This window comes from Pogonomyrmex barbatus, unplaced genomic scaffold (assembly GCF_055798465.1).
Source record: "Pogonomyrmex barbatus isolate J1 unplaced genomic scaffold, ASM5579846v1 scaffold15, whole genome shotgun sequence".
NCBI lineage: Eukaryota > Metazoa > Arthropoda > Insecta > Hymenoptera > Formicidae > Pogonomyrmex > Pogonomyrmex barbatus.
The window spans coordinates 3,575,053-3,602,312 of record NW_028297111.1 but is presented as its reverse complement, the minus strand read 5'-3'; the positions used below and the strand labels follow the sequence as shown (position 1 = coordinate 3,602,312).

The following is a 27,260-nucleotide window of genomic DNA, read 5'->3' as shown; positions in this document are numbered from 1 at the left end:
TGAATATCTGGGCTGGAATTATAGGAACGGAAATATTAGGTCCCGTTATTCTCCCAGATATCTTAACTGGCGCAACATACGTAGAACTTTTAAGAAATTTACCAGGTTTTTTTAAAAGGAATTCCATTATTCGACAGGAATAAAATTGTTTTTCAACAAGAGGACGCTGAGACACATAACGCTAGGATTAACGAATTATTTGAATAAATAGTTTCTTATGGATGAGTCGGTATGGCCCAATACGTTGGCCTGCAAGATCTTCCGACCTCAATCTTCTGGATTTCTTCTTTTGAGGATATTGCAAAGAATTGATTATAAAATGCTTTATAAAACTTCCCGAAGACGTGAAAGATCTAGAAACAAGACTGCGATATGCCATATGGGCCATCGGAGAAGATATGATGGAGAATGTACAAACAAATTTATGAGACGCATGCGAGCCTATATTAGAATAAATGATTACCATTTGAACACCTGTTATAAAATTTCTTCTATCCGAATCAATCTGTTCTTTTCAGAGCGTCCAAAACAATCCATCCTCTTTAGGGCGATCAAAATTAATCCGCTCTTTTCAGAGCGTCCAAAGCAATTCGCCCTTTTTAGGGCAATCAAAAACAATCCGCATTTTTTTTGCGACATTTTTACGAGGAACATCTCTTTTACAAAAAGCAAAGACAAAAGAGGAAAAGAAAAAAGGTGCGAGAAATATTAAATTTGTTTAAAGAAAAGAATATTATATGATAATTACGTTTTACGTTATCATGAGTGAAAATCGAATTGCTACGTTCTGAATTCTGAGGCTTCAATCAATCATGCGTTCACATTTAGTAGCGGTAATACAATGAAATACGTGAATCTCCCTAGGTAAACACTCTGACTTACCGATCTTGCCGATCCCGCATAAAATACATTAAGTCGATAAGTCGGTAAATTAGTGTACTACGATCCAGCGACTTTGAGCATTTCACTGTATATACAACCATAACCAACAAAATCGGTCAATTGCTATCGCCGAGTAAAACGCGTATTGTGTAATAGTAACGTATGTTTCTTCGAGCAATTTATAGTCGCCTATATATAATAGTTAATTGAGAGTGATTGATAGTATTTAATTAATAAATTTTTTATTAAAATCAGTAAAGTGCTTGCTATTGTCGAATAAACGCGTCTTATGTGTTAATAACGTATTTCTTTCCGCGAGTAATTTTCAGTCACTGAATAATTAATGGACAAAGTGATTGATAATGATTTATTGATAAACGTACGTATTTACGTTAATAAATTTCTCGTTTCCTTAATCGTGTGAGTAAAGTAGATCAAGTGTAAAGTCAATGAAAAATTTATTGAAAAAAAAACATGGAGCTCTGTGATGGTCGAAAAATTCATCCGTTTTTCTCAAGAAAAGCAAGGACCAGCAGCTTACGAGGTTATTTTCAAATCATCACAACATAACAGTCAGTAAATGTGTGGATGAAAGAGAGAGAAAGAGAGAGAGAGAGAGAGAGAGAGAGAGAGAATGTGTGCTAACAAAATAATTTTGTTCTGAAAATTTTGTATTCTTACCTTAATTTCATGGCGATTTTTTTCTTCTCAAAAGCATGTTAATGTGTATGCGTGTACTTGTAACCGGTTGATCGGTTAATCATTTGATCACAATAAGCACCCCGCCTAAGCGCCTACTAGTGAATTGCGCCGCCCCTGCCTACTTTTCGTATCTGATCCGTGACGACAACTATTTGTTTAGTTCACAAACTAGGCCCAGACAAAATTTTGGGAAAGAAAAAATCTGAGAATGAAGTCTGGAATACGACATTTAAAGGATAAAAGGTTATTTCAAATTACCCTGTATATATACATATATGTATAAACAGGGTGCCCCAAAACTCCCGCATTTGGAGTACACTACGTGATTCTCTATGCTAAAAGAAACAACTTTTTCCTTTATCAAAATTGCGTGCGACGAATAGTTTTTACAGTGAATCAGATTAAAAATGACGAATGAGTGCGCGTATATACGTAGCGATCAGGGCCGGCGCGCGTTCTTCAGGCCGAAGTGGCCGGAGTGGCCAGTGGCCTGATACCTAATCTTTGACGATTTTACGTACTACATTGTTTAAAATATGATAAAAGTTAACAAAATAAATATTGTTTTCATTCTTTACATAATAGTTCAATAAAAGAATTATCTGATTTCGTAACATTATCTGGAAATAAAAATAAATGTAAATAATATGATGTACAAACTGAGCATTCTATTATTTTAATTACTGCGCAATCGCATATGACAATAAAAAAATACTGAATTTAACGAATACTTATTAATTACGTGAGTAATCATGAAGAGTCTATGCTATTTATAAATACTAGCCGACAATTAGATACAAGGGGGCGAGGAGCGCGCGCCTGCCCCGAGCGTCACATAGTTGAAAACGCTTATTCGTCAACTTTAACCAACTCGCCTGCAATAACTACTTGTTGCATGCAATTATGCTAAAGGAAAAAGTTGATTCTTTTAGCCTAATGTATCACGTACTGTATTTCACGTATTGTACTCCTGCGAATTTTGGGAATATCCTACACACCACACACACACACACACACACACACACACACACACACACACACACACACACACACACACACACAGGATATTTAAAAAGAACTCTCCTATGAGCTCCAAAAGTACGCACTGTCAGAGAAAATGACCCGAATAAAAGTTGTAGGGATTATGAAAGACTATCTCTTGGTAGACTCAAACTTCACCTTGAATTTGACCTTGAAGATTATCTGAAGATCAATATTGAATTTTTAAATGGAAACTCCCTTTGACCCCAGATTTGAAAAGGGCGAGAAATTCTACATTCAGATATGTTATCATGTTAATAATCAAAGCGATTCCTAGGAGCCATTTGGAAGTCAAGTTAGTGTCAGTCATAGAATATGTGAGAGCGAGCGTGGCACAATAGACAGTGCACTGATCTATTACCAGAGATTTCGGGTTCGATTCTCGGCAGAATCAAAATATTTACGCTCGTCTCCTCTTGGAAGGCAATAGCAAACCACGAAAGTAACTTTGTCATGAACGTTTCTCTACCAAAAATTTGCTGCTCGAAATCGACGCTAAACCGTAAGTCCCATATATCTGTGTATAATTATCGTGCGCACTACAGGTATATGAGAGAGATCACTACGCCCGGACACGAGCAATAGGATTGCAATAGCATATATAGAATATGTATTTCGTTACGAAATTTGTAGTGAAGGACAGTAGCGAGAAAAATGACCCAAATAAAAGTTATAGGGGTCACGAAAGTCTCTCTTTTGATAGCTCTAAACTTGATCTTGAACTTAATCTTAAAGGTCGTCTGAAGATCAACATTAAATTTTTAAATAGAAATGCCCTTTTTTGACCCCGTATTTGAAAAAGGAAAATTTTATATTTAGATACGTCATTCAATCATTCAAATACGTTCAGATTGCGATGTGTTCAAATTGATCCCTAGAGGCCATTTGGAAGTCAAATTAGTGACAGTCACAGAATGAGATTATTAATAAATAATTGTTAAGAAACAATTAATGAATGAAATCGTTAATAATGTCGCACTTTCGCGGCGGTCACACAACACTCTCTCTCGCGACACACGTAAATAAATAGAGGCCGTTTATAAAGAACAAACTTTAATAAGCACAATTAATTACACTGCTCGTGATACAATCCGCTCGCGCGTCACTTTTCAAAACTGTCTCTCACGAATCTCTTAAATCAATAAATCAATAGTCCATAAACAACGGCGCGTTGACAAGAAACGATCTTCTCATTATTACTTGGGGACCAAAAACGAGCGGACCACCAGCGGACACTGCACCAGCGTTGAAGCCCGTTTATTTTTGGATTAATGAATTCAAAAGAGACTGGACATCAACTAAAGATGAAGCGCGCCTTGGATGTCCAGTTGAAGTTATTACGCCAGAAATGATTGAAAAATTCATCGTATCGTCATGGAAGATCGCCGAATGAAGGTGCGTGACATAGCTGAGATTGTAGGCATCTCAATAGATAGGGTGCATAATATCCTGCACAAAGAATTAGAAATGAAAAAGCTTTGTGCATGATGGGTGTCGCGATTGACCATCGATCAAAAACGCATGCGAAAAGACATTTTGCAGCAATGTTTGTCGATGCTTAAGCGCAATCCACAAGACTTTTAGCAATTCGTGACCGTAGACGAGACTTGGATCCATTATTATACATCCGAGTCAAAACAGCAATCGAAGCAGTGGACCGCGTCTGGTGAGTACGCTGAAGAAGGTGAAGACTTGTCGGCTGGAGGATAATGGCCACTTTTGGGATTCCCAAGGAATTATCTTCATTGACAGAAGAGTCCAACAGTCACAGGAGCATATTATTTTACATTTTTGAATCGTTTTATATGAAAAGCTGCAAACGAAACGGCCGAGATTGACGTGCAAAAAAGTCATCTTTCACTATGCTCTGGCTCACACCTCCATAATCGCAATGGCAAAATTGCATGAATTAAGATTCGAATTGCTGCTCCATCCATCTTATTCTTCCGACTTTGTGACTTCTTTCTATTTCCAAACCTCAAGATCTGACTCGGGGGAAAGAAATTTTTGTCCGATGAGGATGTCATCGCTGCTGTGGATATATATTTTGAAGACCTCGAGACTTCCTACTTTTCCGAAGGGATCAAAGAATTGGAACATCGCTGGACTAAGTGTAAAACTCCAAGGAGACTATGTTGAAAAGTGAAAAAGAATTTTCCGGAAAATAGATGATTTTACTTGACCTTGCTTTTTTACCTGACTTATCGAATGACCCTCGTATATACGCGGGTAGTCTGAAAAGTTTTGAGCCTTAACATAAAGATGTTATTCGTCAAAACCATTCTAGTACTACAATAGTATATGCTTTGAAAGACTTGAAAATTTCAGCCATTTTGGACGCTCAATTGTTGTTTGACAGTCGTTTGTGTCAGTCGATGTCAGTGTTTTTGTAAAAATGGAAAAAATTGAATATCGTGCCGTGATTAAATTCTTATATTTGAAAGGCAATACGCCTGCGCAAATTAAAATCGAGTTAGACGCTGTTTACAGGGACTCTGCCCCATTATTTGTCACCGTAAAAAGATGGGCAGCTGAATTTAAACGTGGTCGTACCAACTTGACTGATGATGAGCGTTCGGAACGGCCAAAAACTGCGACCATCGCTGATAACATCGAAAATGTTCACTAAATGGTACTGGACGATCGTCGAATCAAGATTAGAGAGATAGCAGAGGCTGTGGACATATCAAAAGAACGCGTTTGTCATATATTGACTGAAGAATTGGATATACGCAAGTTATCCGCGCGTTGAGTGTTACACTTGCTCACTTTGAACCAAAAACGAATTCGAATGAACATTTCCAAGGCCCTGTTGGAGTGGTTCAAGTGAAACGAGTCAGATTTTTTACGTTGATTCATAACTGTAGATGAAACTTGGATCCACCACTACACTCCAGAGACAAAAGAACAGTCAAAACAGTGGACTGCAAAGGGTGCTCCATGCAAACCTGCTCCGAAAAAGATGAAGACGGCTATCAGCTGGGAAGGCGATGTGTGGCGACTGTTTTTTGGAATAGTCACGGAATTGTGTGTATCGACTATCTTGAAAAAGGAAAACAATAACGGGAACGTATTACGCATCATTACTTGATAAATTGAAGGCAGAAATTGCAAAAAAACGACCGCATTTGAAAAAGAAGGAAGTACTTTTCCATCAAGACAACGCACCTGCTCACACTTCGGCGGTCACCATAGCCAAAATTTACGAACTGCACTTCGAATTGGTTGACCACCCACTGTATTCACCAGATTTGGCCTCCAGCGACTTTTTCCTGTTTCCTAAGCTTAAAGTTTCGCTTGGAGGACAGAGATTTTTATCGAGGAGATCATCGCATACGTAAACGCCTATTTTGCGGAGTAAGACGCAACTACTATTTGGAGGGGTTAAAGAGGTTAGAATATCGATGGGAAAAATGTATCGACTTAAAAGGAGATTATGTTGAAAAATAAAACTATATTTGACCGAAAAAATACTTGTTTCTATGTTAGGCTCAAAACTTTTCAGACTACTCTCGTATTGCTTAACAATTAGTATTAAATCAAAATGACAGTGAACTTTTCGTGAGCTGAGATAGGCTAAAGCTAAAACCCAAAGCAAAATTAAACAAAGCTTAATAGTTTAATAGCTTAATAACTGATAAAACTTAATAATTAAGAGCTTAATAACTAAATTGGCTGAATGCAAAATGCTACGAAGCTTTTTCCGCACGCTTATTTATAAGCAGAAATAGTGGGAACTCTCCTCGCGAGCTTCTCATTATTTCTTTTTTGAGAATATGTTTTTAAAGAGGGAAGGTTCTTTCTCAGACGTGTTATTTGATTTCGTTGACAATAGCTATCTTCTGATATCAACGAGAAATCAATCAATAAATCAATACTTCTTCTCTTATAGTGACTCTCATCATACAATGTTAATATTTATTATTATATTTAAAGATAAAATTGTCTCTACATGACAGTCACATTGAGTAGCCACGTCGATCTCCGGACTTGAATTCACTTGACTACTTTTTTGGGAGAATATTTGAAAAGTAAGACTTATCACCAAGTCTCAAGATTTAGATGATTTGTGATAAAGGATAGTTTGTGAGATAAATCTTATAAAAGTGACTGAATAAGTGGATGGAAATTAATATGGATTACCTGTTGTTACCCTAACATTTTAAAACATGTGCTTTTGGAATTAAATAGTAGCATACCATTTAGCCCTCTCACAAATACACACATGCACAGACAAATATATATATATATATATATATATATATATACATATGCACATAAATCTTTTTCAAATGTGTAGGTAAATCGCATATTATTATCTAAAATCTCTTGATTCATTATAAAAAAATCGATTTGGAACCTTACAAAAATTAATAAAATACAATATTTCAAACGGATGTAGCAAAAAATAGCCATTTTTAAGCTTTGTGCCTAAGGAAACTTTTGATCAGTAAGTCAAGAACTATAACATACTAAAATTTCAGCCAATTTCTCAGAGAACCAAAAATTCATAATTTTGTGCGGGGTCCTTTACAGGAATGTGGTTTTTATCAAATTAGCATATTGCCAGGCAATTCAAGGACAACAATTTGAACATTTAATATGAGTTACTTTTGTAACATACTGCCTGAGCTGCCCGGATAGCTCCCTCTGCAACCGATTTTGCCTTAGCTAGTCGGGTCTGCGACCAATCTTATCTTAAGTGGCTGAATCTGTATCCAAATTGACCTCAAGTTCAAAGTCAAATAAATCATCAAAGATAGTCTTTCATGATCCCTACAACTTTCATTTTTCTCGATATCGCCTTTCATTACATATTCATATGACCGTCATTAATTTGACCTCCAAATAGTCTTTGAGAATTATCTTGACCATTGACATGACAATATATCTGAACGTAAAATTTCTCTTTTTAAATCCGGAGTCATAAAAAGATTTCCAATTTTAAAGTTTAATATTGACCTTCAAATGATCCTCAAGGTCAAGTTCAAGTTTAAGACTACCAAAAGATAGTTCTTAACTCCTACAATTTTTATTCGGGTCATTTTCCCTGAAAATGCATACTTTTGAAGATCATAGGGGGTCCCATTCTTTTCGAATATTCGATATATTTATAAGACATTCGAAAAGAATGAGACATATTATATAAAATGGGATATATTATATAAAAAAGATGATGGAGGAAAAAAGTAAAAGAGTAAAAGAAGATAATAGGATCCTATATAATAAAATTATACAGAATAATTCAAAGCAATCGATTATCCTCTATAATCCTGATTTGATTTTAATACCTGGCGTATTATTATATTTATCTGGAGTAAGTTTAAGTCCAAAACTATATTGCGGTGTGCTGGTCAAGTTCACTTTCTCAGGCGAGTACATGTCAGGTGCTAAAAATCATGCGTTTCTGTAATTCTTACTATAAAATATTTTGATACATTTTATACATGTTGTGTTTTTACCAGGTGTATCAGCAGATTTCTTGATTGACTCTTTACCAGTCAAACTGTATTGTGGTCCTTTATCTAAATTTATTTTTTCCGGACTATAAGTTCCAGGCGCTAAAGTAAAAATAAACACATGCAGTATAATGTGATATAAAATAAATAAAAATGTTTATATTATTCAAACAGATTTTAATTACCAGGAGTATCATTAGGCTTATTCGGAGTATGTTTAATTCCGAAACTGTATTGCGGTGTATTATTCAATCTTACTTTTTCCGGAGAATATGTTCCAGGTGCTGAAAATCATATTATAATGTTATATCCATTCAAAAATATTACTTTGACAATTTTTATAATTTTTATACACCTGGCGTATCTGCAATCTTTTTGGCAGACCCTTTACCGGTCAAACTGTACTGCGGTCCTTTGTCCAAATTTACTTTTTCTGGACTATATGTTCCAGGTGCTTCAAACAATATACGAATAAATAAATAATGATTCAGCATCATTAATAATAACATATATTTATTACCTGGCGTATTATTGAGTTTCTCTGAAAAAGGTTTAATTCCGAAACTGTATTGTGGCGTAGTATCCAATTTAATTTTTTCAAGACTATACGTTCCAGGTGCTGAAAATCAAATACTGCTTACTTTATGATATTTATTGCTATATACAAAATGGCTTGTTTCCAAATCTTTTTTGTTTAACATTATATTTTGCAACTTATTTTTCCATGAATTTGCATTGGAATATCTTATGCCTTTATAATGTAATTATTAATGTAATTATTAACTTACCTGGTGTATCAGCAGGTTTCTCAGCTGATCCTTTACCACTTAAACTATATTGAGGCCCTTTATTTAAGTTTACTTTTTCAGGGCTATATGTACCAGGCGCTAAAATAAAAAAACACTTAATATGTTTCACTCAATACAATTTCTTGTTTCATATTGAAAGAAATAGCACGAGATATCAGACTTACTAATGCAAAAAAGCAAAAAAGACCATATACTATTTTGAGTACTATACTATTTTCAACACGCTTATTATGCATGCTTTAAAAAATGAATACTTACAAGAGTCCAAGTAATTTCACTTAACTTTAAGTACGTTTTAATATTTATTTTCCACTAATTCATGGACAAGTGACATAATATAATCAAATTTTTGCGAGAAATTAGCATTAAAAATTTCACGCATGCTTTATGTATCGAATATGCGAATAAGGTTAATAGATAACAAGTAGAAATAAAAATAAGACTAGAACTTTTTCCAACGTTTCCAATTTCCTTTTCTTATTGTAAAATTTTACAGAATTGCATTGTGCATTTAATTGTAAAGGAATGATTAAGCAACACATTTATAAGAAATTATTATTTTACAATAATAATATATATAATTATTAAATTTAATATTTTATATTTAAGTGTTAATGCTTGCAATTGTAAAATATCGATTTACAATCAAATTAATAATTTCAAAATATTTCAACTTTATTTTTATGTATCCTCTTCGGAATCATTTTCGAAAGATAAACATATGTTCAGTATTTAATACGTTTAATGAAACGTTATTGTTATATGAAACATCAAATCTTTTATAGATATAATTATTAGGTCTTATTTTTCGAAACTTTGAAATATAATAATTTATATAACTTGGTGCCAATTATTGATATCAAATCTTTTATACAAATGATATACATGATGTTATTTAAGAAATATATCACTTAGATTGGATACATATTATTTGAATTAAATTAAGTGATGCAATTTCATGATATCATTATTTTTTAAAAAGAATTAGAATTACTGTCATTTGAGTTAGAATAAGAAGCTTTAATAGGAATATAAAGATACATATCACATGGATTTTATTTTTTAAAAGCAGTTGTATATTGAACTTTCGAGATAATGTAACTATAACTATAACTTGGTGCCACTTTTTGATATCAAATCTTTTATACAAATAATACATATTATTACAGGTGAATATTATATATTATTTGAACATCAGAAGATGACGTAATTTTGTAATATAATATTTGAATTTTTGGTGTAAAGATATATACTTTTTACATACACACTGCGCATACACTTGTTTTACTTTTTTACAAAAAGTAAATTTGTTGTGATATCATTTATCTTGTTGTGTTAAGCATTTTATTAACAGTATATATATATATATATATATATATATATATATATACTGTTAATAAAATGCTTAACACAACAAAATAAATGATATCACAACAAATTTACTATTATATTATAATTTACTATTAAATTATATATATATATATATTAACAGTATATATATATATATATTTTTTTCCTTTTTTACCACATGATTATATTATAACACATGATTATATGATGATAAATTTTGTACAACTGTATATCGATGCTACATAAAAAAAATGGAAAACTATAAAAGCTTCTGCAAATAAAACTAAGGTATAAATAAAATTAACTATTGACAGACATTAAAAGACGACACAATTCTTTACTATAAAATGATTACCCTTAATAAATTTAATATATATAATATAGAAATAACTTATATGCAATAAAATATAAGCAAATTTAGTTTAAAGTAAATTTTTATCCAAAAATTATTTATGAAAATTTGAAAATATATTAGATGTACAAAAAAGTTCTGAGCTTTTTTTGTAAAATTCAATCTTTATTCAAAAACAAACAAAAAAATATTAATCAGCGAAATATTCCCCGTTTGCATCAACGACCTTTTGCCATCTTTCGGGTAGCTTGCGAATTCCTTGACGATAGAAGCTCAGCCGGCTTCGATAAAGTCATCAATGCATTTTCGTATCTCTTCAAATCTCACGAAATGTGTATCAGCCAAATGATGCTGCAGCGACCGGAATAGGTAGTAATCGGAAGGCGCCATATCTGGGCTATACGCCGCATGCGGAAGAAGTTCCCAGCCTAACGCAAAGATATGATCCTGAGTCGCTTTCGCAACATGTGGTCGAGCATTCATTGTCATGAAGCAAGATCACTTTTTAGGATGTCCTTGGCCAGTAAATGGCCTATTTTCTTCTAATGCATCGATCAAATTGGTCAATTATTGTTGGTAGCAGTCTGCCGTGATTGTTTCACCCGGTTGTAACAACTCGTAATACAACACACCTTTCCAATCCCACCAGATACAGAGCAAAACCTTCTTGGCATGGATATTCGGCTTTGGCGTCGATGTCGAACAATCGACAATGGGTTGTCCAGGGTCAACCCATGATTTTCCACGTTTAGGGTTATCATAAAGAATCCACTTTTCATCACCTGTAATGATTTTGTGCAGAAAATCTTTTTTCCGGAACTTTGAAAGCAAAGTGAGTGCAGTGTCGCGCCGATGATTTTTGTTGTCTTCGGACAATGCGGAACCTATCTGCCTTCCTTCTGAACCTTTCCCATCGTATGTAAACGTACGGAAATGGTTTGCTGCGTAACGCCAAGCTGTTCTGCAAGCTCCTTTTCAGTTTGTGCAAAGTTTATATCCAGCAGTGCTTGCAATTCGTCCAATTTCATCTTTTAAGGGCGTCCAGCACGCGGTTCATCTTTAAGACTGAAATCTCCTTGGTGAAATTTTTGATACCATCTTTTACATGTAGTATGACTTACAGCGTTCTCTCCATATGCAGCACAAATTATTGCAGTGGCTTCAGCAGCATTTTTCTTCAGATGAAACGCGAAGTAAATGGAAAATCGAATGTGTTCTTTTGTTATTGCCATCGTGAACACTACTGATTTTTGAGATTCTGTGCATCAAACGCCAAACCGTATGGCATTTTAGAAGGCCAAATGTCAACGCTTTAAAACCGCAAAAGGGCGGGAAGATATAAAATTTAAATTGTTATTTCGGTTGTATGAAATCTAAAGCTCAGAACTTTTTGTACACTTAATATATTTACTTATATCATATATATATATATATATATATATATATATATATATATATATATATATATAAGTATAGTAAATATAGTAAATATATATATAATGACGTGGTCGTTCGTCACAAGGAGTATTTGCTCCTATTCTAAGAGTTTTGAGTCCTGTGTCCATCTATTTGAGGGGAGAGAACGCAAGCGAAGGGGTGACGCGAGCCATCTACGAGGGTAGTCTGAAAAGTTTTGAGCCTAACATAGAAACAAGTATTTTTTTCGGTCAAATATAGTTTTATTTTTCAACATAATTTCCTTTTAAGTCGATACACTTTTCCCATCGATACTCTAACCTCTTTAACCCCTCCAAATAGTAGTTGGCGTCTTCCTCCGCAAAATAGGCATTTACGTATGCGATGACCTCTTCGTTCGATGAAAATCTCTGTCCTCCAAGCGAAACTTTAAGCTTAGGAAACAGGAAAAAGTCGCTGGAGACCAAATCTGGTGAATACGGTGGGTCAATCAATTCGAAGTGCAGTTCGTGAATTTTGGTCATAGTGACCGCCGAAGTGTGAGCAGGTGCGTTGTTTGATAGAACAGCACTTCCTACCTTCTTCAAATGCGGTCATTTTTTTGCAATTTCTGCTTTCAACTTATCAAGTAATAATGCGTAATACGCTCCCGTTGTTTTACCTTTTTCAAGATAGTCAATACACACAATTCCGTGACTATCCCAAAAAACAGTCGCCATTACCTTTCCAGCTGATGGAACCGTCTTCACCTTTTTCGGAGCAGGTTCACCCTTTGCAGTCCACTGTTCTGACTGTTCTTTTGTCTTTGGAGTGTAGTAGTGAATCCAAGTTTCATCTACAGTTATGAATCGACGCAAAAAATCTGACTCGTTTCGCTTGAACCGCTTCAACAGGGCCTTGGAAATGTTCATTCGAATTCGTTTTTGGTCCAAAGTGAACAAGCGCGGCACCCAACGCGCGGATAGCTTGCGCATATCCAATTCTTCAGTCAATATATGACAAACGCGTTCTTTCGATATGCTTTCGATATGCCCATAGCTTCTGCTATCTCTTTACCTTGATTCGACAGTCGTCCAGTATCATTTGGTCAACATTTTCGATGTTATCAGCGGTTGTCGCAGTTTTTGGCCGTTCCGAACGCTCATCATCAACCAAGTTGGTACGACCACGTTTAAATTCAGCTGCCCATCTTTTTACAGTGGTAAATGATGGGGCAGAGTCTCCGTAAACAGCGTCCAATTCGATTTTCATTTGCGCAGGCGTATTGCTTTTCAAATGTAAGAATTTAATCACGGCACGATATTCAATTTCTTCCATTTTTACAAAAACACTGACATCGACTGACACAAACGACTGTCAAACAACAACTGAGCGTCCAAAATGGCTGAAATTTTCAAGTCTTTCAAAGCATATACTATTGTAGTAATAGAATGGTTTTGACGAGTAACGTCATCTTTATGTTAAGGCTCAAAACTTTTCAGACTACCCGCGTATATACGAGGGTCATTCGATAAATCAGGTAAAAAAGCAAGGTCAAATAAAATCATCTATTTTCCGGAAAATTCTTTTTCACTTTTCGACATATTCTCCTTGGAGATTTACACACTTAGTCCAGCAATGTTCCAATTTTTTGATCCCTTCCCTTTGATCCCTGAAAAGTAGGAAGTCTCGAGGTCTTCAAAATATATATCCACAGCAGCGACCTCATCGGACGAAAATTTCTTTCCCCCGAGCCAGATCTTGAGGTTTGGAAATAGAAAGAAGTCACAAAGTCGGAAGAATAGGATGAATGGGACAGTAATTCGAATCTTAATTCATGCAATTTTGCCATTGCGACTGTGGAGGTGTGAGCCGGAGCATAGTGAAAGATGACTTTTTTGCACGTCAATCTCGGCCGTTTCGTTTGCAGCTTTTCATACAAAACGATTCAGGAATGTAAAATAATATGCTCCTGTGACTGTTGGACTCTTCTGTCAATGAAGATAATTCCTTGGGAATCCCAAAAGTGGCCATTATCCTCCAGCCGACAAGTCTTCACCTTCTTCAGCGTACTCACCAGGCGCGGTCCACTGCTTCGATTGCTGTTTTGACTCGGATGTATAATAATGGATCCAAGTCTCGTCTACGGTCACGAATTGCTAAAAGTCTTGTGGATTGCGCTTAAGCATCGACAAACATTGCTGCAAAATGTCTTTTCGCATGCGTTTTTGATCGATGGTCAGCAATCGCGACACCGTGCACAAAGCTTTTTCATTTCTAATTCATTGTGCAGGATATTATGCACCCTATTTACTGAGATGCCTACAATCTCAGCTATGTCACGCACCTTCATTCTGCGATCTTCCATGACGATACGATGGATTTTTTCAATCATTTCTGGCGTAGTAACTTCAACTGGACATCCAAGACGCACTTCATCTTTGGTTGTTTGTCCCATCTTTTTTGAATTCATTAATCCAAAAATAAATGGTCTTCAACACTGGTGCAGAGTCTCCGTGAACTTCGTCCAATTCGGCTTTAATCTACGCAGTCGTCCACTTCTTTAAATAAAAATGTTTAATCACTGCACGGAATTCATTTTTCTCCATTTTTACGACAACTGCTGCCATGCTCACTTCCAACGTCTGCCACATATAAACTAAGCGTCACTTTTGGCTGAAACTTGGTATGAGGCAGTTTGAATAGTGTTACTTCCTGGCCATATACTACATAGTTCATTGTGACGCTATCTCGCAAAAATTTACCTGAAATTTATCGAACGACCTTTGTATGTGTGAACCTTCTCTTTGTTTCTCGTTATTATCGTTTTCTGTTCTGATTTTTTACTTTATTATACTAAATTGGTGAGATTGACGATCGCAGGATTGATATGTGACCCATGCCTCCCGATCAGCTGCGACCGGGTTAGAAGAGGATTCCGCCACCGGATGCGAACATTAAACAGGTTGGATCATCCTAAATAATTGCTGATTTTTCTATATGCAAAGTTCCCGTTGCCTGAAGTAATGTGATGCCGACCACGACATCGGGGTCGGAGGGACGATTACAACGTAGGTGCCTCCTCGCGAGGTGCGAGGAGATGTCCTGAATCGAGTAAGGCTGACTGAGGAATTGAAGGAGAGACAAAATGGAGCCGGAGAAGATACCCATCTCTCACCGGAAGGATCGGTTAGTCGAGAGAGAATCCTATAGGGTCAGAAGTCCAGTCAAGAATAAGAGATCGCTTTGAATCTCCCGCGGGGTTGAAGAAGGCGCAGGCCATCTGGGAACCGCGAGCGAAAAAAAGATTTATCGGCTCATCGCACCGCGGTGCTAATCGATGTCAAGAGAGGGATGACGACCATGATCGTATCGCAAGGAACCGGAAGGATTCTCACCTTCGTTTTCGTAGTGACCAAGTGTAGATGCAGAAGCCAGCTACCTAAAAGAGAAAACGAAGGAACTGACCGGAGGACCGAAAGAGTGTTGCCATTTGGTGAAGTGACTGAATAGCAATTTGTAAAGTCGTCAATTTCGCCAATAAATTGTCGGGATCGCGCGAGGGCTGGCACGCGAAATTTTGAAGGGAAGATATTCCCCCGCGACCGCAGAAATTCTTGTGTCGTTGCCGTCATACCATTCGGCAGACCGGCCACGCGTTGTTCCTTGCGATAGCATTATTGAGTTTCTTATAATGTTTTCTTTCTTCCTCGTCATTTTCGGAAGTCTAAATAAATTTCGTACGCGCCTAATTCATGTTGGTTGCCGCGCGTAAAATTGTGCCGTAAAAATGAGATAAAATGTGTCGTCTGTGTTGCCGTATTAAATTATTCGGTAACCATGTAATGTGTTTTATGTGAGTTCGATCACGGTCAGGCGAAAGCACTATTGTTTCCAAAATATCTTTATTGCGTCTTTCTGAGTGAGATATCTCACCGCTGTTATATTTTGCTTAGTTTAAACATTTCTCTGTGTGACTCTTTGTCGATGCGAGATACTTTGAAATGTTACCATCTTGAAAGAATGATTGAGATAAGTAAGTGTAATTATTCAGGCCGAAATTAAAGCTATTTGCATTGTTAATATCCTTAATTCTTGTTGCATAATTTCTTTTTATTCATTCTTTCTCTCTCGCGCCCGTACTCCTCCTTCTATCATTTATAACCGGATCGTAATTAGCGTCCGCGAATCTGGATTAACTTGAATAAAATAAATTTTGCGATCTTTTCGTTTTGAGCGAGTGGAAAGTGCTCGTGCCTGGCGCCTAATCTCTCGCTAAGTCGTTTGCGAGATCGTCCTCAGGAGCGGCGCACAACACATTACATCACAATACATTATATATACATGTATATTACAATGGTATCCGCCAACGTCCCCATAGTAACGTTTCCGTCGAATCCGGTATCTGATGTATCGTTTGTCATCGTATGAATTCAGAGCAATTTTTGATTCGGACACCGTATGTATTGGACACTTGGTGTATCTTGGATCTTATACATGATTGACGACGAGTCATTTCGATCTCTTCATTCAAGCACCGCGTGTAATCGTCGAACGTTATTGTCGCGTTACGACGTTACTCTTTACACCTTTCGCCTTTTTTAATATCCTTTACCATCTACCCTTACTGCGTACATCTTCGCTCTAAGTCTGACGAATTACGTCATTATCGCATTGTTATTTTCGTTCTCCATTAGGCCGGGTACTTTTTTAATCACGAGAGACATCCCGTACGCGTTGTTCGGCGGATAATTGCTCGTATCAAATCTAGCGATATTGCGATATATTCATCATCTCGTACACATCATCGCACTCGATGGTATATGAGACTGTCCGTGTATATGATCTTGCATTTGTCACGATACAGTAGTGACATGTACTCGTGGTAAAATTCGTACAAGCAGATTTTCAATATGTCAAGTACATACCATACATACTCATAAATCGGTTTGTTGAATTTCACTTCGAGTTTACGCAGTTCGACGGTGATTAAATTTTCCGCAAAGATGCTGCGGCTATGAAATTTGGTTTCGCGATCATTGCCTTCGCACCATACCGTCCGTCCCATTTCGTTATCAATTTTACATCTATATGATTCCGAACATTTTCTATTGTTTTACCGAATATCGCATTGTTTATCAATTTATACAAATTTTTCTCGAACTTGTTTTTCGCGCACGTTCTAAGCTGTGTATTGAGTTTGATGTAATCGCGGAACTAGGCGGATTGAACAAATTGTAGTACGCAATGTATCTTTGCGATATGAAGACCGTGGCGTGTACATTGCTGCAGGTTGCGATAATGGATGACGTATCGCTTCTTATCATATAAAGTCGCGAAAAGTTTATCTTGCCGTGTGTCGGGTGATTTATCATGCATCGGACAGAAAGATAGATTATCGGTCATATAATGCGGATACTTGAAATCGACCTCGAGAATATCCGTAGAGGAATCTGGAGCGATCGCGCTCGCGTCAAGGTTTGCAATATATCAAGGTTTGCAATATGTTTTCAAACTCATCGAAATTCGGCATAGGGTAGCGGTTGACACATCGCTCATACGTACAGATTGTTCACATCGTAGTACATCAAATATGACGACAGTTTTGATTGTATGAACGCATATACTTGTTATTGGCATGTGCATATTTGCCGGAACATTGACTAAGGTCACCGCGTATACCGCGCTCGAAACATAACCATATCGATGTTGGTGAGCAATTCAAATTTTACGCGCGTATGTTTCAGCATGGCGTCTCATGTGAAATCTGGCAATGTGTAGTAATGCACGGGGTCAAGACTGTAACTTTCGATGCAACTTTTGCGGAAATTTTCGAAAATGTCGACCAATAACAAGAGATCGGTTTTTAAATACAGATCGCTATATTCATTTAGGGTTTTAAGAGACAACCGCTGCTAGACGTTCATGCGCGTAATTGTTCTCCGACACCGTGTCACCGGTCAACAAGCTATAGAATGATTCGCGCGGTGGTAGGTGTTTATCTGCGCGATCTACATATTTATAGGGAAAGACACCTTTACGAATCAAAATCTTTGATAATGTTGGAAATTCGGAACGTAACATTTTTAATTTCTCTTTCGTTAGAAATGATGCCAATTTATCAAGACTGGTACTTAAAAATTTCTACGAATCGATGAACTGTACTTGTACGCAATTTTGCGAATCTGATTTCTCGGTGGTATTTTAAACGTGTTCAGTAAACGAAATGTATTTTTTATTTGTTATTGGCAGCACATCGATTCTGCCTTCGAACGTCATAGTTATTTCCGTGGTGACAAAGTTCGCGTCATAACCGAATAAATTGTGAAGGACGCCTACACGATGAAGGGAAGTTGTTCCTTATTCAAGTGGTTCTCGAATGTAAGCCATTTATCATCTTCGCTCGGCAAAGACCTTGCTTTTGCAATGTTTTTAACACATTGGCTCCGGCGTCAGTCCCTAGAGGCTGATATTGATCTTTCCGTTTGATCAGCGTCGGCCCCTAGGGGCTGATACTGATTTTTCTGTTTGGCCGGCGTCGGCCCCTAGGGATCAACCTTGCGATTTTCGTTTAAGTGTCGGCCCGTGAATCGATACTATCAAATTTATCAAATAAAATCAGTAATTTATATAAAAACGACATATTTACACTTTTTCAATGTAGTTTACTAAAGCAGTTTAAATATAAATTTGGTTTTTTTCACGCGTATCAAAACGTTATGACGTAAATTTACGTTACGTTTATTTATTTTTGTGTTTTTATTTCCTATGTTAATATAATGGCCGAATTTTGGAAAAAAATTGGAAATTTGGAATAGAATAGTCGCATCGAGCCCGTCATATTTTGTTTATGTTCCATATGACCCAGCTCGCGCTCAACTCTCAGCGCCGGCTGAACGGAAAGAACACCAAAATATGGCTCTGGAGCCAACGTGTTAAAAATCATTTGAACGTGCTTCTGCTAAAACATTTCCCTTCCCTTTATGATAATGGAATATAATCAGCTTTTTCTTTGAAATAAAATATTGCATAATTTGGACTTTTATTGCCAAATTCATGCCTTCAAGGAGAAGAAGTATTTTCTTCAAGGATTCAAGGTTTTTTCCTCGAGAGTAAGAGTTTCGTCCATTATTAATTTTCTGTCTCTCTCAGTATGCACAAAGTTTACAATTTAAAAATTTCCTTATCGCAATGGAAGCGAATTATATTTTTTCAGATAATATAGAGGAGAGAATGAGAATACAATTTTATTTTCTTAAAATAACTCATTAGATATTAATGCAACATAATTTTTATGGACATAAGTTTGTTAGTCATACAGTTCTACCGATCATTGTAGAGATAGAAATTTATCCGATATATAGAATGAATGTAATCTACTGAAAAGGAAAAGAAGAATGGATTTGTGAGAGATGGAGAAGAGGATCATGGTGTGCTACCAACTAATTTCATAAACAAAAGGCATTTCCACTTATAAAAAAATTACAAATTAATAATCTTTTATAGATTTTACACATTAATAAGTGCCATAAAATAAATTTTATAAACATCTTTGTTGAATGAAAACTCTTGATGCTGAATTTTCCTTCTTTATTTTCTCATATCCAATGTACAAAAATGCTCGTTCACTGTTTGCGTAAGACATACTGCTTCTCCTATTCCTTTTTAGAGGGGGCTCTTTTCGTTAATGCGCGCCATCTATGCCAATCGTTTATCGTTATGATATAGGTAATTTAGTACGCGATGCCCGCACGTGGACATCCTGCCGGCTTTGAAAGATTGAGTCTTTCAACCCCGATCGTCGAGCGTGAGCACAAATAATTATGTAAATTCGATAGGAAGCACACAAATCTTATTTATTGCGTGTTTGGTTACGTTTGTTGGAGTTTTTATATTAACGACACGCACATAGCCATCGCTTCCAGCATGAGTTTCGATTATTCGGGCCATGTGCCATTTCAAAGATGGCAAATCGTTGTCCTTTAAGAGCACCACCAATGCATCGATCTTAATATTATTATAATAGAGTTTTTGCCACTTGTATCGGTTCTGAAGCTGTGTGAGATACTCGCTCGATCAATGTTTCCAGAAGCTATGTGACAACAATTGAAATCGTGTTAATCAGGGAACGTCACTCAGATCGAGCTCTGGGAACCAGGTCAAAGCTTGCCGATAATAAAATGTCCCGATGTGAGTACTTCGTAGTCATGAGTGGATACAAGGCACAACGGCCGGGAGTTCAGTACTGCTTTAATTTACACAAATATCATTCCGAGTTCTTCGAATATTAACAGTTACTTCGAATATTAACTATTACCAATGACTCGTTTCAGATAAGTCTTTGCAAATTTTACAGCCGCTTCCCAGAGCCCGCCCATGTGTGGCGAATGCGCAGGTATGAATTGCCATTGTATCGATTGCTAGGAATCCTTCAATGCTGCCTCCTTTATTACGTTGAAGAGCACCTTAAGTTCGTTGTTCGCTCTTATGAAGTTAGTGCCATTATCGGAAAACAATTTGGCGCAACGACCTCTCCTAACAATAAATCGTTTTAGGACGTCGATAAATGTGATAGTCAAATCACTATTTCTAAATGGGTGGCCTTGGTTGCGAAGCATACGAAGATACACAAATAAGCCTTTCCGGTTTTGTTGCGCAAAAGCTTTATAAGAAATGGTTCAGCATAATCCACGCCGGAATAATTAACACATTTAATAAACACTCGATTTGGCGTTACTGGCGTTACTCTTCTGGTAGATTTCTCATCAATTGAGTTTGATTGTTTGGGCGTTCATGAAAACAAGCGATACACTTTCACAACATTCGCCGAACTGCTTGGCGTCCTAATAGAAGCCAATATATATATCGCCAATATTTATATCGCAAATAAGCGAGAAATCCTTGATATCCGAGGTGCATTTGATTCAGATGAGTATCTTGAATAATTAAATAATTAAAGTAAAGGGATGCTTAGCAGGTAGCACTACTGGAGGTCACTCCCATGGTTCCATATCGGCATGTCGTAGTCTGCCTCCAATACGCAAAATTCCCGCCTTATTCAAGAAAGGATTCATGATGAGTTTGCTCCTGCTCGACACTCCTCGGCCTGATTGAAGATCTACGATTTCATTGGCAAATTCATTAGATTGGGCTACTCGTATCAGAGCTACCATAGAGCTACCATAGATTTGTCCAATCGTCCACTGTCAGAAGCCCAACTTGTCGGTTTTGTTTGGTACAAGTATTTAGCTTGAATCTCAGACAGTATGCAGTAACGGGAGCATTCCGTTTGACCATGTTAATATTGATCACAGTCCCAATTGACCATGTTGCGATTGGCCACGTTGTGATTGACTACGTTGATATTGACCACGTTGCAATTGACCACCATCCCGATTGACCACTTTCCCGATTGACCACCGTCCCGATTGACCACTGTCCTGATTGACCACCGTCCCGATTGACCGTTTTGAAATTGATAATATTCAATGTACTATTCTTATCACTGCGTTTAATAGCATTTTTTATTTTATATCAAGTAATATGTGTAGTCTACTGCAATACGCAGGATATTCGTATTCTCCTAACTCTTCCGAATTTTACATATTGCAATTATACATAATAATTAACCTTAAATCTTGATAATATGTAAAGAAAGATTAGCTTTCTAAAGATTATGAAATATATCAGATGCGTTATATAATTGTTATTATATCTGTATTATTTAAACAATTAATAAGTTAACCAAAATTTTATATGAAATGTATATATACGAGGATAGACCGAAAAGTTTTGAGCCTAACATAGAAACAAATATTTTTTCGCTCAAATATAGTTTTATTTTTCAACATAATCTCCTTTTAAGTCGATACACTTTTCCCATCGATACTCTAACCTCTTTAACCCCTCCAAATAGTAGTTGGCGTCTTGCTCCGCAAAATAGGCGTTTACGTATGCGATGACCTCCTCGTTCGATGAAAATCTCTGTCCTCCAAGCCAAACTTTAAGCTTAGGAAACAGAAAAATGTCGCTGGGGGCCAGATCTGGTGAATACGGTGAGTGATCAATCAATTCGAAATGCAGTTCGTGAATTTTGGCCATGGCGACCGCCGAAGTGTGAGCAGGTGCGTTGTTTGATGGAACAGCACTTCCTTCTTCTTCAAATGCGGCCGTTTTTTGCAATTTCTGTCTTCAATTTAATGATGCATAATACGCTCTCGTTATTGTTTTATCTTTTTCAAGATAGTCGATACACACAATTCCGTGACTATGCCAAAAAACAGTCGCCATTACTTTCCCAGCTGATAGAACCGTCTTTATCTTTTTCGAAGCAGGTTCATCCTTTGCAGTCCACTGTTTTGACTGTTCTTTTGTCTCTGGAGTGTAGTGATGGATCCAAGTTTCATCTACAGTTATGAATCGACGCAAAAAATCTGACTCGTTTCGCTTGAACCACTTTAACAGGGCCTTGGAAATGTTCATTCGAATTCGTTTTTGGTTCAAAGTGAGAAAGCGCGGCACCCAACGCGCGGATAATTTGCGCAATTCTTCAGTAATATATGACAAACGTGTTCTTTCGATATGCCCATAGCCTCTACTATTTCTTTAACCTGGATTCGACGGTCGTCCAGTACTATTTAATGAACATTTTTGTTATCAGCGGTCGCAGTTTTTGGCCGTCCCGAACGCTCATCATCAGTCAAGCTGGTACGACCACGTTTAAATTCAGCTACCCATCTTTTTACGATGGCAAATGATGGGACAGAGTCTCCGTAAACAGCGTCCAACTCGATTTTCATTTGCGCAGGCGTATTGGCTTTCAAATGTAAGAATTTAATCACGGCACGATATTCAATTTTTTCCATTTTTACAAAAACACTGACATCGACTGACACAAACGACTGTCAAACAACAACTGAGCGTCCAAAATGGCTGAAATTTTCACAAAAGTCTTTCAAAGCATATACTATTGTAGTACTAGAATAGTTTTGACGAGTAACGTCATCTTCATGTTAAGGCTCAAAACTTTTCAGACTACCTTCGTATATAAGTTTCACAGTCTCGTATGGACAAAATGATATAGTTCCGCAGTTTGAATTACTTTAAAGAACAATACTGAGCTTTTAAAATTACAATCAAAAGCCTAACAAAAAAGATCTATGCATCAACAGTATGCATAATCATTTCTCACTTCGACAGAATGAGAATGAAGAACTCTGATTGGTCCATTCCTTCATGCCTTACATGTCAGATCTTTTTTATTAGGCTTTGGATTGTTATTTTACAAGCTCAGTATTCTCTAAAAAATGTTCTCCAAAGTGCGGAACTATATCATTTTGTACATACAAAGCTGCAAAACTTTTATATTCGTCGAAATAGGATATCGTGTTTCGTGTGGAATCGTATTTCTCCCTTGCATAATGAGGCACGTACACAAAAACGAGATGTACATATGCTCGACGTCTCAACTATTATGGGAGAATAGAATAAAAGTACTATTCTATTATCTCGCGCTCGCAACGCGTATGAGAAGGAAATAGAAATATTATCGTACTCTTTCGCGCAGTATGCGCCGTGCGATGGTTCAGCATCTTTTGATTATCATTCATTATTGCTAATGTAGTATAGCGAATGAATTAAAAAGAAACAGACATTAACAATGCATGAAGAGAAACGAAAATCGTTATATATAGTCGTATATAATTTTATGTATTATATAAAAATTATAATTGTGTAATAAATAAGAATGTGTATAAAATTATTTTCTCAGAAGAAGATGACAAGAATTGCGAAATACAAAATTGAATGAGCTATAGTTCATTCGAAAGAGGAAGTTGAGAGTATAAAAAAGAGTTTGTAAAAGAGTTTGAGTGCATGGGCTTTAATTTCGGAGAAATTTGCATACAAAGTTAGGCATTCGGCTAGCTGTGCGATAAGTATTATGAATAGCTATCACAAAACGTGAAGCGTCGTGGCTGCACAGTCTAAAGCTCGCGCGTGCAATCTTTTTTTTTTCTGTAGCGAGGAGAGTTCGAGACCTCGTAGTGACAACTTTTTCTTTTAATAACGATTATATTTTGTCGATAAAATTAATTTTTGTTATTATTTGTAATAAAATATTAATAATTATACATTATTATTATATATATTAAAAAATAACGACAATTTTTATACATATATTAATGTTTATTTATTTCTTTTTATTTATTATAAAATTTGAACATTGTAACACAATGTTGTAGGTGAAAATTGAAATAAAAACATAATTAACGTAAAAAATTCGCGTTTATTTGCCAACTTTGACCAAGCAAATTATATTGTATTTTGGTCAGGTAGTATATTACAAAACATTCTTCAGCAAATATCTGTCACCTTTAGTATATCCACAGATCACGAATTGAAAAATATGTTAGCATTCCTGATCAGTATTCTCACGCATTTTCACGAATATAAATCAGTGCAGAAGTCGTTCGTTTATTCTCTTTATTTTATACTAATAATAAAAATGGAAAAGTAAATCCATTCTTGATGAAACAGATACAAATATTGGCAAAATGTGATATTTCAAAAGAAGATTTAACCGATGTCATTGCATATTTTAAAGGTTAATATTTTATTTATTTTTTTATAAACATCACAGAAAATATAACGTAAAAATATTGAATTTTTTTCACATACATGTTGTTACAATTTGATCTTATTTATCCACCTGGACAATTTACAAAATCTGCTAAAGAGATTGCTGGAAAATTGTTCGAAAATTTTGTAAAAATGTTGGGGAAATGTATTGTCGAAGAAACCGAATATTTTTTGCGTGACGAAACTGAAGCAGACGTGAAGGAACTAGAAATGGAGCAAACCACATCGTCAATGATTGACAAAGAATATGTGCCACATGAAAAGTCTTGTAAAGTAAAGTCTGATAGAGCCTTTCGATGTTAAATTAAAAATCATTATGCAAATCAACATTCAAATTGGAGCTTTAAATATTTACAAGAAAGAGTTAAACAACATTTACACCATATCTAACTATAATAATAAATTGACATTGCACGTTTCAAGAAAAAAACTTTAATAGGTGGCACATTTATAGATAAAATGGACATTGTAAAAAGAAATGTTTATGATCGATTTTCGAAGCACGAAATCAGAAACAATTAGTAACAAGGCGATAATTACAGCAGTGGGCTATGGCTACTGCAACTTAATTCCACCATGTGGAAGAGAAAAATGAATGTGCCTTTCGTTTTATAGCATCGTCAAGATGGTTGTCTGACTTTATTAGCAATTATAGAATTTCGAACCGTCGCGATATTTATCCAAAAAGGAAATTAAATCATCGGATGAAATTATGAATTCTGCGATACAGTTTTAAACTTTAATACAGTCAATTTCAATAGACTACAATTCCGATTTTATTATTAATACTGATCAAACCGGTTGCGAATATCCAGTTAATATTTCAAGAACATACACACATACAGGTGAAAAAAATAGTCAGACTTTCTATAGGCGATTTGAATAAAATAACACATTCGTACACTGCTCAATATTTTTTAATCAAATCAGGAAAATGATTAGATAAAATATTTGTATGTTTACACGAACCGGGAGATATATTTGGAGTACGTGTTAAAGTAGAAGTCGATGAATTGTTAAAAATGTTGTTGTCTGCTCAAAGTCAGGTAAACTCACTTCATATTTATAATATATGAATAGTATTTAAAAACAATATTAAAACCTTACAACAACAATGGGCAACAATTAATTTTTGCTAATTGTTGATTCTTAGGAAGGTCAAAAAAACATTCACACGTATAATGAAAATTTTATAAATGATGAAAATAAGCCAACATTTAATTTGCAAATTATATTTCCAAAGTGTACTCCGATTTGTCAACCTTGCGTTTATTTTTATATATGAATTCCTATTGGTACCAGACTACGCCTGGGCGTTACCAACGAGGATTCGGATGACACCTCTGAAAAAAAACCTTCCCCCTTTTAATTATGCGTTCGGAAGTAATGAGAAGCTCGCGCAGAGGATTTTGACCATTTCCATTTATAAATATGCGTGCAGAGAAAGCGCTAGAGTTTTTATAGTTTTTAATAGTTTTGTTTTCGTTCCCGTTCCAGTTAGAGTTTTTATTCTCGTGTAGTTGTTGTTAAAAGTTAGTTAAAACTTGGACGTGATTATTGTCATTATCATCGTTATAGTAAACCTTAGGATTGAATTCTTAAAAATATAATGAATTGCTGTTTGTAATAATTCTCTTAGGAGAATTTAAATCTATTTAAATTAAAGGCTTCCTAAATTAAGATAATTTTAAATTAAAACAATAGAAAAACAGAAATCTTATTCTTCTTTCTTAAATATTTCTTAATTAAAATCAAGAAAATAATTCTAAATCCAAATTCGGTCACTGATAAAAGCGTAGCGTACCGTTAGTCTCAGCCAACGATTTTGTAACTAAATAATTTGAATTTAGAGTTTAATAATAATAATAATAAATAAGTAATTTATAGAAGCATTCATCCCAAAAGAAGAGAACGCAGAGTTCAAATTAAAAGATTAAGATTTCAATTTAATCAAATGATAATTTCAAAGATTCCTTTCCATTATTCCTAATACTTAAAGAATTAGAAAGACAACCTGAAATTAAAATAATCAAACAAATTCCTAAATATAAATTAAATAAAATTGATTTTGAAATAAATTATCCAAATTACAATCGAATTAATAGGAAAGATCCGCGATACAAAATCTATAAAATTCGTTATTTATTCGGGATTGATTAAATCACAAACCGGTCCAATCTCAGGGTAAAATACTTAAACGTATTGACCCAAAAACGGACAATCAGAACATAACAATACGCATCAAAGCTGGCAAATGAACACGAAACTTTTTATAATGTTAATCAATTATATTTCCTTGCAAACATACATAATGTAAAAAGTTTGTGTAAAAAACAAATTATTCTTTTATCAAATGTTCATGATGTGCGATCCATTTGTGTTTTCAATGTTTTTATTTCAATTTTCATCAACAACATTGTACTGCAACGAATTTTATAATAATAAATAAAAAGAAATAAATAAACATTTAAATATGTATAAAAATTGTCGTTATTTTTTAATAATAATGTATAATTACTGACGAGCAAGGGCATTTGGAGTCAAGCGCAGTGAAAGAGCGCAAATAAAGAGTCCATTGATATACTTCTATATTTTAGGTTCTATTTAAATCCATACGTTTCGATCCAACTT

General features: G+C 35.5%; 2 protein-coding genes across 17 annotated transcripts in view; one reads left to right on the top strand and one right to left on the bottom strand.

Moving 5' to 3' along the window:
• The window catches only part of LOC105429948 (uncharacterized), a 191,295-nt gene that overhangs the window by 131,699 nt on the left and 32,336 nt on the right, over positions 1–27,260 (bottom strand). For all 14 annotated transcript variants that reach the window (XR_016138501.1, XR_016138500.1, XR_016138502.1 and 11 more), the window contains exons 5-10: positions 8,873–8,971; positions 8,605–8,703; positions 8,440–8,538; positions 8,270–8,368; positions 8,088–8,186; positions 7,917–8,015 (exon numbers count right to left, since the gene is read on the bottom strand). Coding sequence is in view for 11 of the 14 variants with exons in the window: in XM_089073466.1 (XP_088929592.1) it covers positions 7,917–8,015; positions 8,088–8,186; positions 8,270–8,368; positions 8,440–8,538; positions 8,605–8,703; positions 8,873–8,971 (594 nt within the window). In the remaining 3 variants the exon portion in view is untranslated. The remainder of the gene's footprint in view (positions 1–7,916; positions 8,016–8,087; positions 8,187–8,269; positions 8,369–8,439; positions 8,539–8,604; positions 8,704–8,872; positions 8,972–27,260) is intronic.
• Positions 1–27,260, top strand: part of LOC148937254 (uncharacterized) — a 204,789-nt gene that overhangs the window by 152,119 nt on the left and 25,410 nt on the right. The gene's annotated exons all lie outside the window — the stretch shown is intronic.